At 42.3% G+C, this 24,730-nt stretch overlaps 1 protein-coding gene across 1 annotated transcript; it reads left to right on the forward strand.

The window, feature by feature from the left end:
- The first annotated feature begins 22,290 nt into the window (after positions 1 to 22,290).
- Positions 22,291 to 24,019, forward strand: LOC121611261. Its single transcript, XM_041943702.1, has 5 exons — positions 22,291 to 22,391; positions 22,478 to 22,571; positions 23,108 to 23,291; positions 23,490 to 23,617; positions 23,774 to 24,019. Exons 1-5 carry the CDS (start codon positions 22,291 to 22,293, stop codon positions 24,017 to 24,019), a joined length of 753 nt encoding a protein of 250 aa, XP_041799636.1.
- The last annotated feature ends 711 nt before the right edge of the window (positions 24,020 to 24,730 follow it).

The following is a 24,730-nucleotide window of genomic DNA, read 5'->3' on the forward strand; positions in this document are numbered from 1 at the left end:
CACTTTGAGGCTCTTTCACCTGCACTGAACCCACCTCTGAAACAAAGTGCTTCATCACGTCACATTTTGAGAACCACACATTTTGACATATGATCTGTTGTCAAGGCAACACAGCAGTGTTGAAGAGGCATACGGACATAATGCCAGTCTATTCGACCTACACTCAAAACAGCAGCAGCAACATAGCAAAGTCTTCATCGCAGATGCATCACCACAGCTGTTTCTCATCCATCCATCCCTCCAACATCCAATCAACTCCAGGTCCAGCTCACGGCTCGAAAAAGACCCTCCGCTTCCTCCTGGAGGAGCCGGAGGCATTCTCAGGGTGCATGGGCAATGCAATCCACCATGTTCTGTGTCCGCACCGGGGTCCCCACTCAGGGAGACGTGTCCAGAATACCTTTATATCAGATGTTGAACCATCTCTAACACGATCTTCTCTGAGCTCCTTCCACCTCCTTCCAGAGACCTTTCTTTCTGAAATCTGATTCTCAAACGCACAGGTAAGGGCTGGAACATAGACAGGTCAATCACAGGCTTTGTCCTTAAGGTGAGTCTGTGTCAGCCACTGCACCTGCCATGTGGTTGAAGCTGCATCGGCTCGTTTTTAGGCTCAACTAAATGTCCCACAGTGTGTTTCCAGGTCTGTGAGGGCAGAAGTTGTATAAAGCCACTTGAGTGGGCGCTGTATGATGGTTGATGAGTGATTCCACTTGAGTGACATTGGTTTGAAAAGAAATATGTTGGTTTGCAGTTAGAAGGAGGTGATCTGACCAGGCTACATTAGCTACTGCTAGCATAACACACCGAAATCAACATCTGACGGTACTATTGGTGGTAATGTAGGCACCAGGTTTTGACAAGGAAGAAGAAAGTGTGGACGATGTATCTCGTTCTGTTGCTCTGATTTATATTTTTCTTTTAAACTGTCCATCGTGGGTCACAGGAGCGCCGTGATGAATCACTGGAGATCTTCTAGTATGTTTGAAACCTGCTGCCTATTCTGGGAAGCTTCTCTGCTTGTGCTGGAAATCTCTCCAGAACACTGATACACTCATGAAAGCAGAAATAGAAAAAAGCAGAAACCGGTGATCCAAACGGGAAAATGCATAAAAAACTGACTTAACACTTGGCCTTGGATGTCTTACATGCCCACTCCACTTACCTCTCTGATCATCCTCTTTAATGCAGTGTGTGGTTGAAAAGCCTCTGCACGCAGCAGCCAGACCGCCGCTGTTGATAAACCTCCTCCAGTCGTCCACATTAGACCACAGGCCCCTTCATGAATAAATGAAGCGACTGATGCTGACTTATGCTGCCTGGAGATTTAGCTTGGTGAGGAGAAGGACTCGGGGGCTCAGTATGTTAATGTCCTCTGTATAGATTACACTGCTTACTAATTCATGCAGGAGGAGGTAATTTATTGGGCTTTCACAGAGGTCCCCAATGGGAGATAAATGCTGTCTGTCTGGCCCTCTGCTGGGACCTCTGAGAATTCCTAAAAAGGAGGGTAAATTGGTTTTTACTGGACTCCACGGGGAATCCTTTGTAGCTTGGTGAGCTCTGGTGGACTACTGCACTTTATTCACCCTCTGGTAATGCAAATCTGGATTTAAACCACAAATATATTATTTATTTTGTTTTTCTGATCCAGTGCCATCAAAAAGTTTCATTTTCTGAATCACAAGCAATCCAAAAAGTGCAGAGGTCAGGGGTCAGGCCACTGCTCCCTGACGGCCTAACAAATCTCCCCGCGACCCGACAGCGAGGAGGGACGGAGGACGAGGACGAGCGCTGAGGAGGCAGAGATGATATGAACTTTATTGATCCCTGAGGGGAAGCTGTGCGGTGTGGATATGAATATTTTTTATTTATGATCCGCACTCTGACAGTGACGGCTTCAGTGTTGTGGGTTCAGCAGAACATGCAGGCTGTCATGTGATGGCTGACATGTGCCCTTTAGGCTGTGGGACGGATTGACAACTGAGCAGATATAGTATAGATAATATGCTGCATACACACCGTTATACACATGCATGTTACATTAATATATAGAATTCTGGTGTGTGTATCAACCACTGGCAACACCTCCATCCTTTGGTGCTCAAAGGAAGACTCAGAACAAAGACCTCCTGAACTTCCCTGCAGCCACCATCCAGACAAAACTTACACTTGACGCACTTTATTTGGTATTTCAGAACTGAGATGCGTGATTTCTATGAACTTTGCCGAGGCTAGCAAAGATCCACAGAGGATCTCTCTAATCACTCTAAAATCCTCTTCTTCTGCTCATATTTATTCAGATTTTTCATTCAATTTGCCACCGTCTGTATCTTTAGGATTGTCACATTAAAGCTGCTCTTGTTAATATTTCTGTATTATCACTAACTCTGCAGCTCTTTTGCAATTTTTTAGCTCATTTTCTTTCCCTCATCAACCTTGTTTCCACTTGCAGAAGAAGTGTCTCATATTAAAGACACTGAGTTCCCGGCAGTGTGACTAATGCACATGCATATTGTGCAGCATTGTGAGGCGGTTCTGCTTATTTCATGATTATTGCATGATTCTTCAGTCAAAATGAACATGTTACCCTTCAGACACCTGTGTTTAAAAATGCCTTTAAAATGACTTGAGTTAAAATGTGTTGGAAAATGTGTTGCTATTTAATTTACAATTCTTAATTATCTCAATTTAAAATCCATTAAACATCATAATCTGACCGTTAACGTGACCTAAACCACATCCTGTGTTAACTGCAACCTATTCATTAACCCAAATTCTGCTCTACAGTTAATTTAAGACATAAGCAGCTGCAAAACAGGAAAACTCTAAACTCCTCTACAGACATTTGATCCACATGAAGGCAGAACCACCAGAAAACATACTCACATCCATCTGAAATGTGATTATTTCCTGTTGGAGGTCGGACAGCGCGTCTGTCTTTAAGCTGCTGTTCCTCTGCTGCAAAGCCACGTTACCAGCGACTCCCTCTCCCCGTGCGAGGGGGCAGCTCGCTTTCACAGCCACGCGAGCCGCTTTATTCGGTTAAGCGCCGAAGATTGAGATGAGGAGCCGACTGCTCGAGACGCGAGCAGCACATTAACATGTAGACGTCTCTCCCCGCAGAATTGTTCCAGACTTCTCTTTGTTGGATCGTGGGGAGAAAATTTGCAGATGAATCTGCAACAAACAGACTCATTAGGCCCGGAGAAGCTGTTTATTTATGATTCAGGATTACCTCCCTCGCTAAGCCGTTGATACTTTAATTAACTTCATCCGTCATCGTGATAATACTGAATTTGTCGGCTCCCCATTGTTCATTGTTTCCCTGCAGGTCGGATGTTCGTTGCTTTGCTTGTGTGACCTGTTTTGCAGCCGTGTATGTTGAAGGAGTTCATCTTCCGGGCTCCCTCCTGTTTGTGCGAGTCGTCCCAACAAATAGCCATCATTCTCCTCTGACCCCCTTCTGTGATGAATGGAAAACATGGCCGCTGCCGAGGGGTGGAGAAAGGGGGAGAGTAACGCTCTGTCTGGACGGCGATGCCAGGGGAGGACGGTAATTTGGTTTTACCCGTGCACATTGGTGATTTCACATTGGAGCGTCTTATTTCCTGAAAGTGTTAGAGTCCATTTGTTTGGCGGCCTGTGGCTCGATTTGTTGCCTGTTGCAACGAACATTTCCAATTTCTGTTGCCTCGGGTTTATTACCAGCCTTCAGGCTTTTCTGAGCAGCGTTAGTATGACCAGGGGAGGTCAGTAATTCGATTTTCCACATAAACACAGGCCCATTTCAGTCACTTACCCACATGGAAAAATTGATTTGAGGAAACTGGGTAATCCAAAAACCCATGAAGCAACTTCACCCACAGTAACAGGAAAAAGTGCAAACTTTAAGTGACTCCATCAGCAGTTTCAGTGCATCAATCACGTGTCTGTCATTGCAGTAAATTGTGCTTCAATGTGTCTTTGATGCTGCTTATTCTTCTTTATATTTTATTCTGTTAAATACTCCACCTGTATGTATTTCTGTCTTTTTCCACCTTCTCCAGCTCGTTGTTTCTGCCGTAGCAAACACCTGCTTGGCCCTCAGGGACCAATAAAGCCTCATCCAATCGATGCAGCTCTGCCCCATCGCCGGTTATATGACCACTGCAATCCAGATGTGGGGTATACAAGTTTAGTAATTGTGTGCAACACCAGATGTTGATCTGAGCAGGACTGAAATCCCCTGATGTCCTCCAGAGAGTTTATGGAAATGGAACTTTGTTATTTGATGTTTTTTTGAAATAACTCTAGAAACTAAAGTTGTCAAAACTGTTTCAGATCTGAAGGTTTTCGATCGAGCCTGCCGATGACTTCTCCTACATTAACCCAAAATTCAATACTTGACCATCTTCATGACCTCACGTCATTTCCATCGCTCAGTTTCCCAAAAAACAGTTCTATTCCTGTCAGGGTGGAAAGCCTCTGAAACATTTAGATCTTCCTCAGGCTCTATGTTTCTTTCAGGAGGGTTAGCAGCAGCGCTCTAAAACAGACTGAGGAAAGTTTCACTGCAGGTTGGAATAAGATCTGCTTACAGTATAGCGGTGATTCCTGCGCTCAGACGTCTGGAATAGAAATAATGATCATCTGACTAGCTGCTATGTGCTCTTTAAAGCGGCTATGTGTCGCACTGTTGAGTTAAAGGCACAGAAAAAAATGAGACATTCAGTTTAGTGTACCCTCATCTGATCTGTGGGGAAGAGGCGTAGCAGCGTTGGTGTCTTCCTGAGTCAACCACCAGGTGGCACCAAACTCAGACATTTTCAATTCTGCACAGTTTCTACTTCCTGACTTCCCTATGCTTTCTGTGGAAATCGGCCCACAGCCCACAATCAAACATATTGTTTTATTTAAAGAAAAAGGCTCAGCCATTTTCCCACCCAGCAGGCCTTCAGTGAACAGTCAGTGATGTGTTTTTAACAGCATTCGGGTGACAGCCGAGCTCCTTGGCACAGTGGAAGAAGGTATAGCAGGCTTTGGATACAATGACCACACTTCCAGGATCATTTCATTGTTGTTTTTTTATGGGGTTTGTTGAGAATAAGAACATGGCTTATAGAAGAGATGGATCAGCATTAAGCGCTTTACACCTTTATAACTTCATTTTGGTGCTTTTTACTGCAGCGGCAGTCTGATCAGGTTGCAGCTGCACTTATTAAACAGGAGAAGATGACCACCAGCACACGATTCAGTATCTCCCTGAACCTAGTAAACATGATTTACTAAAGATGGCACTCCTGGGGAGACGCACCACCACTCAGAAAATGGCCACAGAGGTCAAGAGTGCTCGTAACTGAACCAGTGGATGATGCCAACTGGTGCATCTTCCCTGGAGAACACCTCTGACTTAACTGAAGAGAGCGGGTTGCTCGGAAAGAGAGAAACTAGGGCGAGATAAAAGGAGCATTTTCATTTATATGTGGAATAAAAAAGGCTTTTAAAACCTCCAGTAAAATAAAATAATCTCCCAGTGGACCAGTTTATACTGAATCAGGTGTTAAGGTTTGGATTCTTATTAGGAACAGAGGCTCAGTGTAAACAAAGCTACTGCAAGCAGCTACTACATTTAACCCTCTGCGGTCTGATGCGAAAGACGTTTCTTCTAGTCCCAAAACGACAGAATCATCCGACTCTGCAGCCTCTCCCAGTTTCACTGAGCTCTTAAATGTCTTTAACCTCATCCATCGTCATCATCAGCGTCATTTTCAACAGCTTATTCCAGCTCTTCATTGACACATCACAATGTTCTGATGTCCTGTGCATCACACATTATCACAGAATTCAGCCTAAAATATTTGGTATCTTTAAATCTGTGGGATCTCGCACAAAAACTCACAGTAATGCTCTCTATGTCTGAGCAATTATTCTATTTGGAGAGGATCTCGAAACCCCACAGTGCTGTGTGAGTCCCATGTGTCTGAGATGGCTCTGCTGAAGATGTTTCAGGCCACAGCAGCTTGTCTGATGGACGAGGACGCCACCGGGCATCTTAATTTTCCCAATAAATTTTCATTCAGTGGCTTCAATGTCTTTGGTAAGCAGAAAAAAAAAAAGAATGATCTGTTCCTGTGAAAGCAGCCAGTGTTTCAGAGCGAGAGAAAGAGAAATCAAGGAAAGTGAGATAAGGAAAGAAAGAATGAGAGCGAGCACCTAAAGACTGCATCTTAAAATCCCCTCATCGCTGAGACGAACCGCCTCACCTCACCACATGCTTAATTACCCTTGGCTGTTCACGGCCACATAATTAACATTCTCGCATATTTCACCAGCAGATGCAGAATCATAACAGGCCGTGGCATTGTGGCCAGGTTTTGACTTTGGGAGAGGTTGTAGCAGGAGCTTCTATACCTGCCTGGTAATAATACAGGCTTTAATCTCGCCTCAGGGGTAATTTATAGAGTAGAGGAGGAGGAGGAGGGGGTCCTGAGGAGAGCTCATAGATAAATCAACTAAATGAACAAGGGGACTGCAACCTTACCTCATGCTCGGTTAGACTACTGGAAGCTTCCAGGACGACAATCTGGCGACGTGAGCTGGACGAGACTCTGCATTATGAGCATGAAGCGATACAGACTGACAGGAAACTCGCTGATTGGGCAGTTGAGGCGATCGTCATCCTGCATCATCGGGACCAATGTGAGGTTCATGCAGCACTTTAATGCTTCTCTTGTGTATATTTATGCTCTTTGGTTTCACAAAGAAATTAAAGATTGCAAGCATTATTTGTGATATTAGACAGGAAATCTGCCGCGTTGTGAATGATCAACAGGTGAGACAGGACCGAAAGGTGGAGTCTGCAGGAGAATACAAGCCAGGGTTGGTAACCTGGTTCCCACATGATTTGTATAAATAGATGGCTCATGCAGATCAATTGTGAAATCGCGTTCACGACCAGCAGATGATTCATTAGCAGTTAATCTTTCTAAACCATGTTAAAATCACATATCTGTCATTGGACTGAAATCCAGCCTTTTAAGCGGTCTCGGTCCAGCTGTCTGGTCCACATCAGGGTCTGATTGACAGCTTTCATACCAGAACAAAGTAACTGCACTAACCAGGCAAACACACTTTCTCTTTTTTGATTGTTGCATCGTCACATGAGCAGAGAACAGCCTTTAACCTACTTGTGCTAACAGCTAACGAACACTTGTGACGTTAGCAAAGGCACCTGCGACTGTTTCACTCATGAAGCTTTAACACCAAAACCTCCAAATCAGCGGCTTTTTGTTCTCCTCACTGGTGCCTGAAAGCATCAACATTCAATGGTCAGCTCAACCATAATGGTGTTTCACTCTCAGGTTTAAAAGTTTACTGAAAGCCACAGAAACAATCATGATTCATTATCCGAATAAAGAATGCTTACGGAGGATTAATGTTGTGCTAAATTGAACCAAACAGGTCCAATGAGCAGCAGACTAGAGTGTAAACATCAGTGGAAAGTTGGAATTGCTTATGTGCATTTAGGTGAAGTCACTCAGCTTACAAAAATACAACAAATAAATTGTGACACGATCCTTTGTTCTGAACAAAATCCAGATTGAAACGGCTCAGGTGACCAGAGCACATGTCTTTCATTGCACAGTGTGCTGAGGTGCAAAGCTTCAAACATATTAAATGATGGCTAATTGGCACACAGGCATGGTGTGAAAAATATTGTCAGAGGAAGGAAGCGCGCCAAATGGAGGATTTGACCTACATCGGCTGGTGGCTGGGAGTTTTTCTGGCGAGTGGAGCTGAGTTGGAGATCTGACATTAATTAGGAGGAAGAGGACATTTTCCCTGAATCTGTCATGACTGCTCATCAGCTGTACGACTCCCAATCTGTCCAATTTTTTTTCCCTCTCCAGGAAATATCTATCTATCCATCTATCTATATCTACAGCATCCATCCATGCCATGCATGGTGCAGCTTGTTGTGGTGGATTGTGATGCGGGGCCTTGACAGAGCTCAGAGTTTTGATTAATGGCTCAGCTCTGGGTCAGAATCTCGTAATTGGCGACTGACTTTCATTGCTTTTTCTTTTTTTTCCTCCCCGTTACCCGCTGACAGACCTCTGGCTGAAGCGTGAGCACGGCTCTGCAATGTCTTCCGAGTTAGTGTCAAATCTGGAGCTAACCGCGGCCCGCAGTAACACTCTGGACACTTTTTCAGCAGATTTGAGTCATATAACGCCTGAGGAGGGAACACAAACAGAGGCTGGGAGAGTTTGTTGGTGTTTATTTGTGAACTCGGCTGGCACAGCGTCTTAGGCCACAAGCTTCTCCAGAGATGGCTGAATTAATCAGCGTTGCCCTCTGCGCCTAACTTAGCCTTGTCTTAGAGAATAACTTCAGCCTTTACCTGTTTTACCCTGTTTCACCTTACTCAAATGTCACGCTCACAATCTAATGCCATTGCCATGCCATTTACTAGAATTATTATGATCACTGTGTGAATAGTAAATAGTAAAAGGTAGTAAATGATATTTATGAATATTAAGGGATAGAAACAAGAAAACACAAAACTCCATAATGTAGAAATGTAGAAATACTCTGTGACAAGTAAAAGTCTTGAAGTCAACATTTTACTTCAATAAAAGTATTAGCATCAAAATATATTTCCAGTATCAAAAATAAATGTACTCCATATGCAGAATGGCTTATTTCACAATAATATACATCATATTACTGCATTATAATGATTGAAGCATTCATATGTTAGCATCACTGGTGCTGTAGCTGGTAAAGGTGTGGGGCTTTATCAGGTGATTGTTCGTGAATAGAAGTTATGGTTTGTGTGCATCTGAATCTGTAAAAGTAACCAGTAACTGTGGCTTCAAATGAATGTCGTGGGCAATATGTCCCTCTGAAATGTAATGGAGTACAAGTATAAAGCAAAAAGAAAAACCACTAAGGAAAAGAATAAGCACCTCAAAATGATGCTTACATTACAGTATTTGAGTAAATATACATGTCAAAACAATTACAAGGAAAACATCATAAACTTAAATGCTTAACATGAGAAGATTAAAAAAAAATAAAGTACTTGACCCTCAGTATTGAGAAGTTTCTCTAATGAGGCCGTCTATCAGGTGTTTAAATCATTACTCTTCTCTGTCAGGAGCAAAAAAAAGTGACGTTATTAAAGCTGCAAAGGAATTTGGGGCATTTACATGCATGTAACCACGATCTTCACGCAGACCATGACCAGGTAGTTCCTTTAGCTATGATAAAGATGGTTTCAAGACCTTAGCCAATTAGCTTTTGTGCTGAAGCCGAAGCAAACCCTTACTATCGAGTTTGCAGGTTATCAAATGGTCATTTTCTTCCATATGCATGTAACAGTGCTGAGAAATGATGGTGCTGTGTCGTATTTGTCATTTTGAAAGGCTTGTTATGGAGGTGCAAGGCTAAAGGTCAGAGGGTCAGACATTTATTTAAGCTCCCTGATAACTGAGGCAGCAGTCCACCATTTCTTGCTCTGTGCCAAAATTGCTGGAGAGAACCAAGCAAGCGAGCGATTTTGCGCTCGAAAGAAGATTGTTGCTGCGCTGCACAAGCAGCTCGGCAGTCACCTCACAGGTAGGGCATCCTGTGCTCCAGACCCCCAGGGCTGCATCGAGCCCTCATACTTGATGCATGACATGATTCCTTTTAGGATATTAATGTGTTCCCTCAGCTGATCAACCAGAATGTCACAACAGCAAAGAAATCACGAAACAAACGCTGATAGATGAAATCAGTAAACCAGCAGAGATGATGTTGTAATTCCATCCAGCACCTGAGCCTCATCTACCAATAATCTGTATCCATGCATATTATCTGTCACGGGAGGTAAATCCCTGCAATCCTCCAGTGTCAGGAAACTGATTTGATTTCAATGTGCTTTTCTTTCCTTTCTGCTCAGTGATAATATAGATAGCTGTTGCTTATAATGTGTAACCATGTTTTCTCTTTCTTCCAAATGGTGACATGAGAGCTGAGGTTATCGCTGCAGATCCTCTGTAAATGTGTTTCAGGGCTTAGTGCACCGCACATGCAAACAGACAGAAAAATGGGAAGACGCTGTAAATAATGTTGGGTTTTTTATGTTTCCCTGTGCTGTGTAATGCCATTCCACACAGTCATCAGTTCACTTTTTTCCTCAGCTGATACAAGAAGCTACTAGTGAACAACAAAAATGTGAAATGTGTCCATATTATGTTTTTTTGGGTTTTTTTTTTAGCATTTTTACAGTTTACAGGCTGCAGTTACAGCTAAAGAATATCTGTGTTTTGGTTGCAGGACGAGGAGCACAAAGGTTTTTTAAGGTCAGCACTGAATCAGAGGCAGTTCGGGGTGATTCAGAGTGGTTTCAATAGGGAGCATAAATCACATATACCCTGAGGAGGGTTCATTACCTTGAAAATAAAGCTTTTACCACTGATTGCATTCCGTAGCCTTGCACAGCTCCTACAGCTGAACACAAGCCTTCTGAATCACTTCACTTCGTCCTTGTTCTGCTTACAATGAGAACAGAAACTTAAGATTTGATAGAAGAATAATGCAACCCCAAAACACATGATAGCTGCTTTTTTTTTCTCGGCTAGCGCCTGGTTAAAATTCACACTGAGAGCTCTTTTCGCAGAGTCATTTCTCAAATGTCATGAAGAGTGGCGCTATGATAACAGTCTGGGGTAGTATGCTGGATAGAAAATAGCAAAGAAGACAGCGAGGTGAAGGTATTCCAGGACTAAATCTCCTCACCTCATGTCTTTCTCCCCCGCTCTCTCGCTCTCTCTCTCTTCTTCGACAGTCCAGCCTCCCACTTAAAAATCGGAAGGCGATTGCTGACGTCTGTGCTCTCAGTAACGTATCAGTGTTGTCTCAATAGCTACAAATCAATCTGTGTCCGGACAGCCTCTGCAATGCAGGCACAAGGCTCCCGCTTGGCCGAGGCTACGAGTGCAGTTGGCTGGCTGAGCTGCCCTGCATGTTTGTCGGGCTGGGAGGGGGGGGGGGGGGCAGCTTCAAACAGAAGAAAACAAAAGAGGAAAAAGCTGTTTTTGCATTAATCTTCACTAATTCCTCTCTCAATTCTCATCTGAGGCCCTTAAAAACCTCCGGCCATCAGCGGTGGGAGGATTTTTGCTTGAAATATGCATGAGCATGCGCTTTTAAAATTTCTCAGCTGATTCAATTAGGTCTGTCAACAAGGGCATTACAATAATACACACATACTGCTTTCACATGTCATCAGCAGTGCAGGGATGACTGGATTTAGGGGTCGAACCCTCCCTGCAGGAGTTATTTAAGTTAACCCTGGTTTGTGTACAAAGCTAGTTCTGGAAAACTGTAGAAACACTGTCACAGCTGAGGTCCAGTTCTAAGTTCTTACTTAGAATTTCTAACATTTATTCAAATGGAGACAACTCGCATCATGTCCCTGAAGTTTTTCCTCAATTGACCATTACCAAAACGTGAAGTGAGCGATAGCTGCATTGATTTAGCTTCCTGTGTAACGGCTTCCCAGTGAAACCTCCTATGACAAACGTGCCACACGGCTGAGAAAACAATCTCACCAACAGGTCATTTTCACAGCTCTCAGTCGTATCACATGACAGCTTCTGCAGCATTGTTGCGTTATTGTCGTGGAGTTTCCAGGGTTGGTGGTCGTTTCAGAAAATGTTCCCTGCTTAGAAGAACACATTGTTATAGTTGAGTTTACTTACAAAATGACAAAGAGACAGAGAGAGAGGCCATAAAATATCTCAGATAACACAGTAAAGTCAAAAACTTGTCTCCATCGGGGTCTCTCATTTAATACAACACTGATGCAGTGCAGTTGCCTTGGAGACGTCCTGCTACCATCACATCCATACAATAAATATGATATGATAGAACAGGAACCTCTCCAAATCAAAGCATCAAGATAAAAAGAACAACTACACACAAACTAAGATGTCTGGTTTGGTTATTTCCTGCTTTATCTTGTAGGTTTTACCTCATGAGTCGTATTTTGCTTTACTTCCTCTATTTTCCCGCCTCTGTGATGTCTGGTTTTCACCTGTTCCTCGTTAGGCTTCCCTCTCCTGTGTATTTAAGCCTGTGTTTTTTCCTCAGTCTTTGCCAGTTCATCTTCATACCTTTTGTGTCGAGTGCTCCTGCCTTTGCTGAGTGTTTCCTCTTGTTCTTGTTTCCTTTTCACTTTGGTTTTGACCCTCACCTGCCTCACCTTCCTCTAAGTCTCGGTTTGTTGTCATTGACTTCTCAGCTCCTCCGTGCCTCTTTATGACATATGATTAACTTAAACTTCCAAGTTTCCCATAAACCACAATTTAACTGGTGAAGAAACCCACATGTAAATGCTTTGGGCTCCTGTGTGTAGACTCAGATGAGCTGCAGGTTGTAAACTGCACCATGTGACCTTAAAAAAATCAGGAAGTTCAGCTTAAAAACAACAATTTTGCAATAACAATAAACCAAACCTGTCAGGTTATGAAGGCCATGAACATGTTTGGATGTTACTAGTCAGCTCGTAGCCAAGCAGCTAATGACAGAGCCAGTGATGGGGAAGAATGCATGAAACCAATGCAAGTGCATTTTCAGTGATATGTTTGAACTAAGCAATGCAAAACCGGGTTGTAGACTGAGCTGGAAAAACACAACCATTAGCATTTTCTGGAGATTTCAAGCTTTTACCACATGGCCCTCTTTGCATCTGCATTCATCACTCTGATGGATCTGTAGTTCTAAAAGCTTGGAAGCTGTTATGATGCCATCCAACTGTAAACTGCTTGCTATGGTTGACTTTCATGCTCAGTTATTTTTTATTTTTGTTGCTGTTACATCTTACTGACTACTGAGAAAACATGCATGACAACGGTGCATGATGGAACTTTGTTATGCTAATTATGCTTTGTGGAAACAGTTAATTTAACTGCCAAGCTTTTCTCCATCAAAGGCATTCAGCATGAGCGATGTGATGAAATATCTGCTGTCCGTCTTCCGACATGGACACTGAGTGTCATGAATCTCTGTAGCTGGATTGTGTGAATGCCACTGCAGCTGCACTTCTGCACACTTTCAGTCACGAGCAGAAAATCAGTCAAATCAGCTGCTGCAGAGATTGGCCTGAAAAAGCTGCCAACTCTCTGACCTGTGTGGGACACCGACGAGAATCCACTGAGCTAACTGTCTCAAATGCCAAGCTAATTTTTCTCTCTGAAGTATAGTTTTGTCAGTTTGGGGCAGCGATGAGCTCCGGTGGGGAGGGGGAGGAGGGAGGAGAGGCCGTCTGATCCCCATTAACTCCGCGATACGTGTGCGGTGATTTAGTTAGTAGGTGTTGAAAGCCTGAGGTGAGGAAGTTCACAGAGAGTCTGCTAAAAAGAATGAGCTGAAAGAACACAGAGAAAAAAGTTTCTTGGCTAACAAAATGACTTGAAACCCAAAAGGGAAAAAAGGAAAACAGTAATTTTGCCTGATCTTCCCCTGTCATCTCTCCCCGGAGTGTGTGTTTGTGTGTGTGTGTGTGTGTGTGTGTGTGTGTGTGTGTGTGGGTGGGTGGGTGGGTGCAGCACAAAGAAACACAAGCTGAGAGTCATAAACACTCCAAATAGGTTCTCAAATTGGTTCTCTCAAGAGAAATAAAAGAAAAAGGCGAGTATCAGGGAAGAACAGCAGGCTCTGAGCACATTTATCAGTTTATGATCAGCATTAATGAAAACGCAGCAAACAGGCTTCAGCTGAGCTACAGGAAAGCAACAACAGAACTGTCTCATCCTCAGTACAGCAGATGTTTCCATTTGTGTGTGCAAATAATAACTGACTCAGCGATTCTGCAGACACACTGACCTCTGTGCATCTGCTCTCACCAATCAACAGACAGCGTCGGCCTCTCCTAACCAGGAAGGCAATCTTCAGCTGACCTCACACAACTAGCTTTAGCGGCTAAAAAGCAAACTATCGATAGAGGTGGAAGATCAGAAAACAAATGGCCTCTTTGCTGTTCAGGTGGCAGGATTTGTTGGAGCTCAGCAGGTTGTAGAGTCTACAGGATGGTGGCCAGCAGTGTGATGAAAGCATTCAGACAGCAAAACCACAGCTGAGTGGTGAAAGACACTTTAAAGCTTCCACACATTCGCTCCATGGACCAACACCTGCTGTGCCTTTACAGCATCTCCTGTGTGATATCTGGTCCTGTTTGTGCTGTGGGTGTAAACTGATGCAGGGCTCCAACATGCAGCTGCTGTGTGCATCAAACACCACCTTCATTCACAGAGAGCATCAATATAAAAAGTGAAGGCTATAGATGCTTCCTGGGCTTAGATGCTCTCAGCCTTCTATCTGTGGCCACTGGTTTAACTATCATTTTAGTGTCTAAAGCAGGTTCAAGAATGGATTTTATGATATTAGTGGGAAAAGGGGCCCTGGATCAGTCCTGAAGCCAAGGTTTGTCAGTGACTACATTTTAAGCTATTTCACACACAGTCCAGTGGTGTTACCTTGTAGCTGTGAAGAAACTTTTTAGTGAGGTTAGAGGCAGACTGTGCCATACTTCAGCAGGATTACCCTGAAACTTTTACTACATCAGATCTGTAAAAAACAAAGCAGAGAGAGGAAATGGACCGTCTGTGAGGGCTCTCCAGATGATAAAAGTAATAATATGTTCTCATGAAGCTGTGGCCTCGGGCACAGCTAAATGTCTCCTGCTTGGTCTCGGGGTAAAAACCAGATTTCTCATTTGGTTCCCCGCTGAAAAGCTTAACAGGACAAATGGAACCGCTTCGGGCGACCTCCAGCAGCTCGGGAAACATCACGTGAACATGCCGGCCGCTGCACAGTCGGCGCGATCCATCTCTGATCGCTTTGTTTTGTCTGTGTCTCTACAACTTCCTCAGGCAAACTGTCATCGGATCCAACAGCAGCATCTGCAATCAAAACAAAAGACAGAAAGGGAGCTTAATAGAACTGCAGAATAAACTGCAGTATGCTGTATGTAAATCCAGTTTCCTCGAATAGAAACTGTACAGAACATTAAAGCACATGTACACAGAAATTACAAGCTAGACCTGAGAAAATCTAGAATGTCAAAGGTCAAGATGTGACTCTGCTTTTAACTTGTAGCTTTAGGAACAAAGAGGGAGATCAAAACAGACTATTATTTCAAACATATTTGTCAATTTATCAAGCAGCCAGTCTGACCTCGTCTGCATATTAAGGGGAACCTCTGCATTATATTATCATTTCATCATTATTTCTTTTAGAAACTGTACTGCATGAATTTGGCTTTGCTCCAATTTAATTTAAGTTTATCAATGTTGTTAGTCAATCATTAATTAATATCCTTTTTTATCTATTATTTTAAAATAATCTCCAGAAAAAGAAAAAAAAATCTAATTATCTATCTATCATACAACCAAATGTCACAAATATCATTTATATATGAAATGAAAAGGTTTAGGGCCCCATACCGACCCCTGTGGGACTCCACATTTAACATCCAGTCATTTAGATTTACCAGCAGTGACATGTTTGCCCACATCCTGGAGCTGTTGGATGCAAAAGCCAAAAGGCTCTCCTCTTAAACTGACAGTCAGCCTGAAAACACGATGAGAGCATAAAAAGAGCACGAGAGCGCTTTTATTTCTTTGTTGTCCGCACATTAATCACATTCATTTATCTTTAGTAATATTTTCCCTGTGGATGCATCTCCTCTGTCATGCCTCTGCACCCCCAGGAGGGACCCACACCCACCCCACAGCCTGGGAATCACTTTCAGTGGATGTTTTCCCCTCAGCTCAATCGAGGTTCCGCCTTCACCGCATCATATTGCATCAGCCACAACTAATTAATTATGCATTTGCATGCAACGTTAACATGCATGCAACAACTTCTCCTCGAGTAATACGTCTTTAAACACCACATGCCATTAGAATTATAATTAAGACACAGGCCAAGTGGTGACACAAATGTTTATTCAGAGACAGAGTTTGAGTTATTTTCAGTATTTTCTTGCAATTCCAAAGATTTTTCAGTCATTTCGTCATTTGAGGGATTAAATACTGACCAGGCAGAAAAGCTAGTTCAAGTCCGGGGTCAAGTCGTTCCAGGTGAAAAATGACCTCTCCATCTCCAGCCTCAGACTGTCCATAAAAGCACACAGGGCCTAATAAGTTCACATTAAAACATTACTCATGTTGTGCTGCCTGACAGAAAGGCTGTGACCTTAATCTACGACCAGAGGTCACACACACACACACACACACACACACACACACACACACAGCCCCTGTGCAAGAACTCATTCCACACTCAATAAATGCTTGTGCGGCCAGGCAGACAAACCCTCTCACAATTTAACTTGTCAGAAATGGTTTTGCCGGGGCTAAACAACCTCTCTGCAGCTGTGCTCCACCCTGGCAGCCAGCTGGAGCTTTGAACCAACAATCCATTGACTTTGTTTTAAAGTGACTTCAACATATTGCATATTGCAGGTTCCGCCTCTCTAACCCTCTGGCTGGGGAAAACTACAGTGCAACAGCATCTCTGCTCTGACTTCCTCACGGCTCTACGACGCCCTGCGACAAATGTTTGTTTGCGATTCGGGCGATCATGTTTCAGTGTTTGGTTTTGTTGTCACTCCAGGATGGATCATGGCTGTCCTCACTGCCTGATATAGAAGCTCTATCTCATTTATGATTTGGCAGAAAGAGTAAAGCAGTCAGCCATCACATCCATTCTAGCGTTAGTGACACCTTATTTACGTAGATGCATTCACTTGAATGCAAAAAGAGGTTTTAAAGGGTGTTTTGCTCCCTGTACTGGCAACCTTTGGCAAAAAGATTTGAGCCCGACGGCGTCTGTACTGGCTGCCAGAGTTACAGGGTTCAGGGTAAGATGGTAAGGGATCCGATGGTCTTATAGATTTCTTTGTTTACTGTTTTTTTGCAGAATTTTATTTCCTGTAATAACATATGACACAAAAACATCACAGGGTCAATAGAAGAAAAGCAAAACATAAAATTTGCAAAAAATAGAAATGGATGAAAGAAAAAGCAGGAAGGATGCTTTGAAAAGAGAAGTCACATCATTGTCTGCTGGCTTCAAAGTCATTGCACACCAGATCCAAACTGAAATTCATGCAAATGCAAAAATGTGAAAAGTGTATGTGAATGAAGTTTGCACAGTCAGACTGCACACCAAGCCCGTGACAGAACTGCTTCTTCATTTGGTGTTCGCACCAGTGGTCAGCAACATTCTGCGAGCAACACCGGCAGCACTGATTATATTTAGCTTTTTTTGGTTCTTAACAAAAGAAAAAAAATGCAGATGTGATGAGAAGATTGTGGCATTTACTGACCAGTGGTGGTGTTTGAAGAATCAGAATGTTTAAAGAGGAAATCAGATGATTTTACCTTCATCTGACTGTTTTTTGTTGATTCAAATACCTGCTCAGTTTCAACTGTGACACGTCCGATAAAACATCCAGAACGGTATTTAACAAATGCTTGGTGACACATTATTACAGCTGAGGGCCAACACAGCAAAAACGAGACTTAATATGACTGTGACCTTTTCAAAACCAAATTATTTCCATTCATTCTGTGTCTTGACGTAGGTAGGTGTCACAGTACATGCACACTATTAAAACCTCTGATTTGATTTGATACTTTAACTTTGTTTGCTGCTGATCAAGCATGAGGAAGAACCTTTTCAGGAAATTTCACATCACATTTGAACAATAGCTCCTTGATGCCTTGTTCAAGCATTTTTCAGCCCATACGCCACTAATGGAAGAGACTAACTTGCCCTCATGTCATGTTAAATATTCTGTTATGGCCCTTGTTGGCTGCACTGGTGAAGCTTTTCTGAAGATGCCATCATTCAGGCACACTCACCAGGCCAGAAACAGGAACCTGGGTCATCTATAAGGGTCTCACAGAGGAGAATATACAGCATATGTGTAATAAAATGCTGAATATTACATGTGATGTCAAAGTGAATATAGAACAGGCCAGAAATAACCTGGTCACCTCTTGTGCTGACACTGAACTCTCCAGGGCTTCAGATATTCCTCAGACATGCCTGCATCTCCAGTGTGTGTGTGTGTGTGTGTGTGTGTGTGTGTGTGTGTGTGTGTCACATGAAATGCTTGCACAGTATGTGCTGTTAGTGTATGTGTGTATATGTGCTTACACACACACACACACTTTGCCTGCAGCACTACAGTGTTCTCCTGGGGGATTCTTGGTTGTGGTAACACAGAATAACACCAGTTCATGCTGGGAAACAAGAAAAATAGCCTTTGCAGTTGCTTCATAAATCTCCCGAACCAACAACCATCATGAATGTGGTTTAACAGAATTAGGTGTGTGTAAAAAGCACAGTACAAACTACAAACACGCTATGATAGACACAAAGAACTAGCTGTAACGGTGGCTGTAGCGTCTTTGTACATGGATGTAGTAAAGTGAGAGGGAGCAGCCTGAGGTCTCCGTGACACAGTAAATGTGATGTGGGAAACTCAGGATGGTGATTGCAGGTGTTATCAATAATAGTTTTTACATGGAATGAATAGCAGTGTGTGCCACAAGTCATTGTGTCTATAAGTCCAGTTTTCTTTAAATGCTGCAATTTTACCAGCTTCTATTATTTGGATAACTTTCTTGATTCACTCTGGTCTCTTCTTGCTTCAAGATAGTAGCTGATACGATATTTTGTGTTTTGGAAATACCAACTGAGCTGATGTTCTTTGCAGTGAAATATAAAGCACATGTGCCAAATACATTTGTACATAACATGACCATGAAGCACAAAGCTCATGCATGTATCTGGGGTCTCAGAATGTGTACAGGTTGTGTCCTTTTTAGAAGATACCCAAGCAGAGCCGGGATCCAGTGTCATCCGGCCTCCCTCGGTAATCAATAGCTGTCCTCTCTAACACGCCGGCCTGTTATTTATATCCGCCTCTGGACTTTATGTGGATAGGTCAGAGTGAGCGCTGTCCTAAAACCGCTTACTGCAGCACTCCAGCCCATGCACAGAGGGGAAATTTATTTTTCTCATTTAGTATGCTGCATTGAATCCAAAGTTTAGGAGTGCATTGATTGCCGTCGCTGGGGCGTTCACTTGTCACGTCTAATGTGCGGGGTGTGTGGGTTTGCTCGAGTGTGCGAAGTCTTAATGGGCTCTTTGGGAAAGGGAGAACACAGGGTCCACCTCATGCTGTATTAATGCAGCTCTGCAGGCGGGTGCAGACTCTGGAAGTTAATTAATGTCACGTCCCAGTAATAGTTTTCTGAACTTTCGCAGCGATAATGCAAAGGCTTAGACCGGCAAGATCTGAAAACGCGTCCCCTTGCGTTATTGTGGTGAAAGTTATAAATCATTTGATATTGATTTCTGGCACCAGCGAGAGAAAAAGGGGAGCGTCCTGAATAAACCAGACAAAGATCAAAGATTTTGTCTGTCCTGATGTCGGCTGGCGTCATTTTCCAATAAATTCCCTTTGGCGTCGTTAATGACCGTTTGGCAACTTCTCTGTTTCTGAGTCGAGCTTCACTCACTCTTACCTCTCCAGTAATAATGTACTTTTGTCCACTTGCTTAAAAAAGTAAACATGGCACGACATGTTGAAGCCGAGCCATCAGACATCCGTCATTTCTCATAATGCTGAGCTGGAGTTGAGTTGTGTTGAAGCTTGACTGTTACAGCAGGTTTTACAGCTTTCTTATTGTCTGTTTAGCATAAATCTGTTTGGCTGTTTATGAAGATACTAAAAAGTTGAGCTGCTGAATATTTCCTGATTGATGATCCCAAACTATGCACACTGCTGTGGACATTTACAGAACTTAAATTGGTTGACAAATGTCCATTAAAAATCATGTAACAAAACACCTCAAACACCATAACCGTTGCCTCTGCGTCATCTTATTTGTCCTTGAAGAAACCCAACAGTGGGTTTAAACTAATTACAAACTAGTTTAAAAAATGGATGGTAGTTTGAACACAGCCCATCTGTTATGTCGGATCAGGTTCTCCTTATTTTTATCCATTCGAGTTACAGAACTAAACATCTTGTTTTGTGAAGTATGCAAACATACACAGCAAATTTCTAGAGTGAAAAAATCAGGAGTTGGACAAAAAGCAGTGAAGGAGTAAAATTTTTGGAGTTTATTCACACATTGAGACTCCAGCTCGTGTTAACTGTTACTCTTAAGCAGTGTGGAAAAAAGTAGTACATTCACTGGGTGTTCAGGGCAGTCAATCACCTCCACCTGAGAGTTCATTCACAACGTTTCTCTCGCTCCTACTTATACAGAGACAGGTACGTGACCAGTTTTACTTCTTAAACCGTTGTTAATGTTGATATGTTTCGGTTTATGTAATATAAAACTGAATACTGGCCAGGACTAACTGACTTGTAAGTAAGAACGTCAATTTTCCAACTCTTGCAGAACGTGTTTGAACGTTGCTATCAGTGAGACAACTGGGTAAGCTAGCTTCTTCCAGTCGCGCTCATATTTCATGTATTAAATGAACACTGGCTCTTCTCATTACGTCTGGTGTCGTTAAAAAGTAGTTTTGCTAGCTTCGCGTTAGGTTGTTTCTATGTTTTACTGTGTATTTACTGCGCGTGTCGTTTTTAGACTAACTTATGTAACAACATCGGACTGGACACGCCGCGGCTTAAGGCTGCATGACAGGACACCGGGGCCTTCACGAGAGGAACACTGTCAGGTAACAGTAATGCTTCACATTTACCACGAAAAACTTTGACAAGCAACGCGACCGTGACTACTGTAATTGTGAATCAAATGGTGGAAACACGGTCGGCTAGTAGTGCTAAATAATGTGATTAAATGCAGACTAAGCTAATAGAGAACACCAGTGATAACAGTTCATTGTTTAGAGTGCTGTTGTGTGCAGACATTAGATTGCAAGCTCTGTAAATTGGCTATGCTGAGCATAAGCATATTTTTTACACAAACTGTTGCTGTTTTTCAGTCTGCCAGTAACTTTTTTCTACTGGCAAATGGTTTTAAATGGGAAAAGATAGCCCACCCAATTTTTTCTCAAAATATAATTTTTGCCTACACCACACTGGGCCTCCTTTCCTTTAAAAATGGTTAAAAATAATGCATTATATACTGTAACAGCCCCAACACAGACAGATTGTTACAGTTACAATCCATTCTTTGCTATTCATGTTTATATTAAAACTCCTTTTTCCCTTAAGTGCTCAAGATGCTGATAAAGGTGAAATACAAAGGGACAAGGAAATATGTTAAACTGGATGAAATCAGCTTCTCCGATTTTATCGGTTTGGGTAAGTTACATTAATTTTGAATTAAGTAATTCATGGGGCTGTAATGATAATGTGTTAATGGAGTATTGCTTGTCATGCTTCAGTTCATCAGAAATTTCTGATACCAGAAGATACAATGCTGAAAATCACAGATGACCAGGGAATAGAGGTGGATGAGGATGTCTTTCCGGAGCTTGCGACAGTTAAAGATGTCTGTTTTGTCATCTACACTGATGGTGGTAAAGTGGTGTCAGTTTGTTTTATTATTATTAAGTGATGATATTCTTGAGAAAAATGTTCCCTTTGAAAGAAATGTGTCAGTGTTTAATTTTTTTTCAATCAAAATAATTTAATATTAAAAAAAAAAGTACAACCAAATGTCTGCTTTTCAGACCTCCAACCACCAGACCTTTCCAAGGACAACGCTGACAGTGCAGACCTGGCCGAGTATATAACACTCACACCATGTGGTAGGGAATGTTATTGTGTTCAGAATGAAAATACTAAGTAACTATTCTCTGTTGATAGCAAGTAGTAATGTTGATTTTGGTGGTCAGGGTTATGCCTTATACACTGATGTTTTTTTTATCCTCAGATTTCGCACTTCTGCAGCCAGGTGAAGGATCCTCCTCCTCAAGTCTAACAGATACACTGTCCATCTCGAGCTTAAGCAGCCCAAGAAGTGAAACAAGTGATGCCGGATATCAACTTGCTCAACCTGATATGGACAGCACCCGTGCAAGAAGTGTAAGTGTAATAATTTACATTCTTGACAGTTTGCTAGTTGGTTAGCGTAATTTAGGATGCAGATTAAACTCAGGGACTACAGATATTGAAAGCCTAATCCTAATTGATATTTTTTTGTGACAGATTGATGTTTCCTTAAATAATCAGTACTTTTGGCTGCTATGATCTTTTTAAAAATCTATTCCAATTAGGTGGTGGAGCAGATTCTGACCTCAAAGCCAGCAGGGATGACCGTGATCAAGGAGTATGAAGACACAGGGAGTTTGAAAGATTCAACTCGGCGATTAATGGTGAACATCATTGTGGCTCACATGCGTGAAAAGGAAGGGTAAGAAGCTTGATGCTAGTACCTAAATTTTCTTTTTTTTCAGTTAAGGAAAGAATCTTTTCACAAACAGTTTTTATATATTTTAGGAGAGCAGTAGCCAAAACAACCAAGGAGTTTCATGCTCTTGGGATTGTGTCACTCTTCCCATCTTTGAAGGATCCATACTCAAAAAAGGGATATGTGAGTTTGCATTGTAAATACAGTGTGAAATACTGATCTTTTTCAGAATTTTACTATTTGCTTTCCTTTGAAACTTTAAAGTGTCAGAACTCTAACCACAGATATTATTATTTCCAGGAACATTTCTATGACATCCAGAGCAACAAAGGTTTTCTTGAGTGGAGGGTGAAGACAGTTCAACGTCAGTCTAAAACTGCATCAACTTCCCACAACAAAGTGGTGCGTAAAGGAGGTCCCACATCTTCAAGGACAGTTGGCCCCACCAATGACCAGCAATCAGGAGATGGCTGCATGGAAGCAATGTCTCTTCTTCACCACACAACCGACCATGACTTAGTCTTGCAGAAGATGAGAGAAACATTCCTCTATCGCCAACAGATGATCCATGATCCACAGCAGTCAGCAGACATTCTCCAAATGTTCCCTCGTTTCTTGGACACTAAAGGACTGGTAGGAAACACTTGAATAATATTTCTTAAAATAAATTTTATTCAATTGATATGATTGTAATGGTAGTTCCTTCCGCTTTACATTAGATTTTGCAGGATTTCTTGCTGATGTTTGGATCAGAGACTTCATCCAGGTTCCTGGAAAAGTGGACCACCTGCTTTAAAGACAAGATCATCCGAGAGGCCAGGAGCCTGAGAGAGACACCTCTTCTGAAAAAACACCTCAACTCTGCCCTAAATGAAGAGTCTGACACTGCTGATGAAGAGCCAGGTATTATATTGTTAAGGATTTGTTTGCGATATCATAAGTTGCCATAACTTTTTAAGCAAATGGGAGTATATCTGATTATTACTGCCTCCTGTTTATCTTTTAAATAACAAGCAATTAGGAGAGGCTACTATGTTGTGTACAGGGTAAAAATGTAGAGAAAGATATTCTTAGGTAAAATATGTTGATTTTTGTCTGCAGAGTGGGACAGCGACATGGCCTCCCTTCTTGTCTTGCTGCATCTGCTTACACCTCAACCAGCTGGACGTAAGCGGCCAAAAAAGATCAGTGTTGCAGAGGCTGCAGATCATTTAGTGCTATTTCGGAAGGTTTGTAAAAGCCACATGATCTTTTCCAGTATTTTGTAACATTTTTTTGTAGTTAACTGCTTATGTGACAATGCTTCTTTGTGTTTCAGGCGTGCCAGAGCTTGGAGGATCACCTTACCGCAGAGCGAAACCCCCAGCCATATCTTTTGGCCACAGGAACCTCACGAGCACAGCTTCTACATAGTCTTGGATGGGAAGCTTCTTCCATGTCAGTCAAGTACATCTTTGGGTGCATTTGATGAGCTGTTCAAGTCTCATTTTGTTTTCAGTCTGAAATATGATGATGCTCTCTCCAGCCTGTACACATTTTTACAGACTACACTGTACAACATTGACATTGACACCACAGAAGAAACTCCAAGAGTCAAAGAGTTAAGAGCAAAGTTGTTGAACAAGCAGTAGTGCGTTCAGCTAGCTAAAATGCTGAGATGTTTCCTCTGTGCGTCATCCTTTGGTACAGCTCTGCTGTTGTTCAGGCACCTCAAACTAATTCATGGAATGTATCCAGGGAAAAATTTAAGATTAAAATGTGGTCAAATAGGATGCTGCTTGCAGTTCTCAAGTTATTCTGGATTTAGAAGGCACCTCGTTAAGATACATGCACCATTTGACAGTACATGTCTGACAGATCAGACCCCTGTCAACCATGACACTGAAGAGCATGATAATTTGCAGTACTTAAATGATGAAACACCCTCTACTTCATCACAACATCAAAATATTGAAGAAGGCTCTTCAGTGCCACTAAGAAGCAAGGACATGTGTGCATCAATTATTGCCAAACTTTTAGGAAGTGGTGTACCAAATACTGTAGTACTTTCTACCATTGAGAACTTTCAGGAATTTGTTGGAGACTTGCAAACTAATATACAGGAACGAGTGCTGAGCTTAATACCAGCCACCAATCCCGCCAGATCGGCCATTGAAGAGTTGTTTAAACACACAGACAATCCTTTCAGCCATTTAAATTCAAATAGCAAGTTGAAAAAATATTTCACCGAAAAATGGGATATCGTGCAACCAGTTGAAAAGCGCCTAGGTGTAAGATTTGATACCAGACGAAACACCAGAGCTGGAAACTATGAGCAAGTTCCAATCACTGACAAATTTATC

The sequence above is a fragment of the Chelmon rostratus genome, chromosome 9 (assembly GCF_017976325.1).
Source record: "Chelmon rostratus isolate fCheRos1 chromosome 9, fCheRos1.pri, whole genome shotgun sequence".
NCBI classification, from domain to species: Eukaryota; Metazoa; Chordata; class Actinopteri; order Chaetodontiformes; family Chaetodontidae; genus Chelmon; species Chelmon rostratus.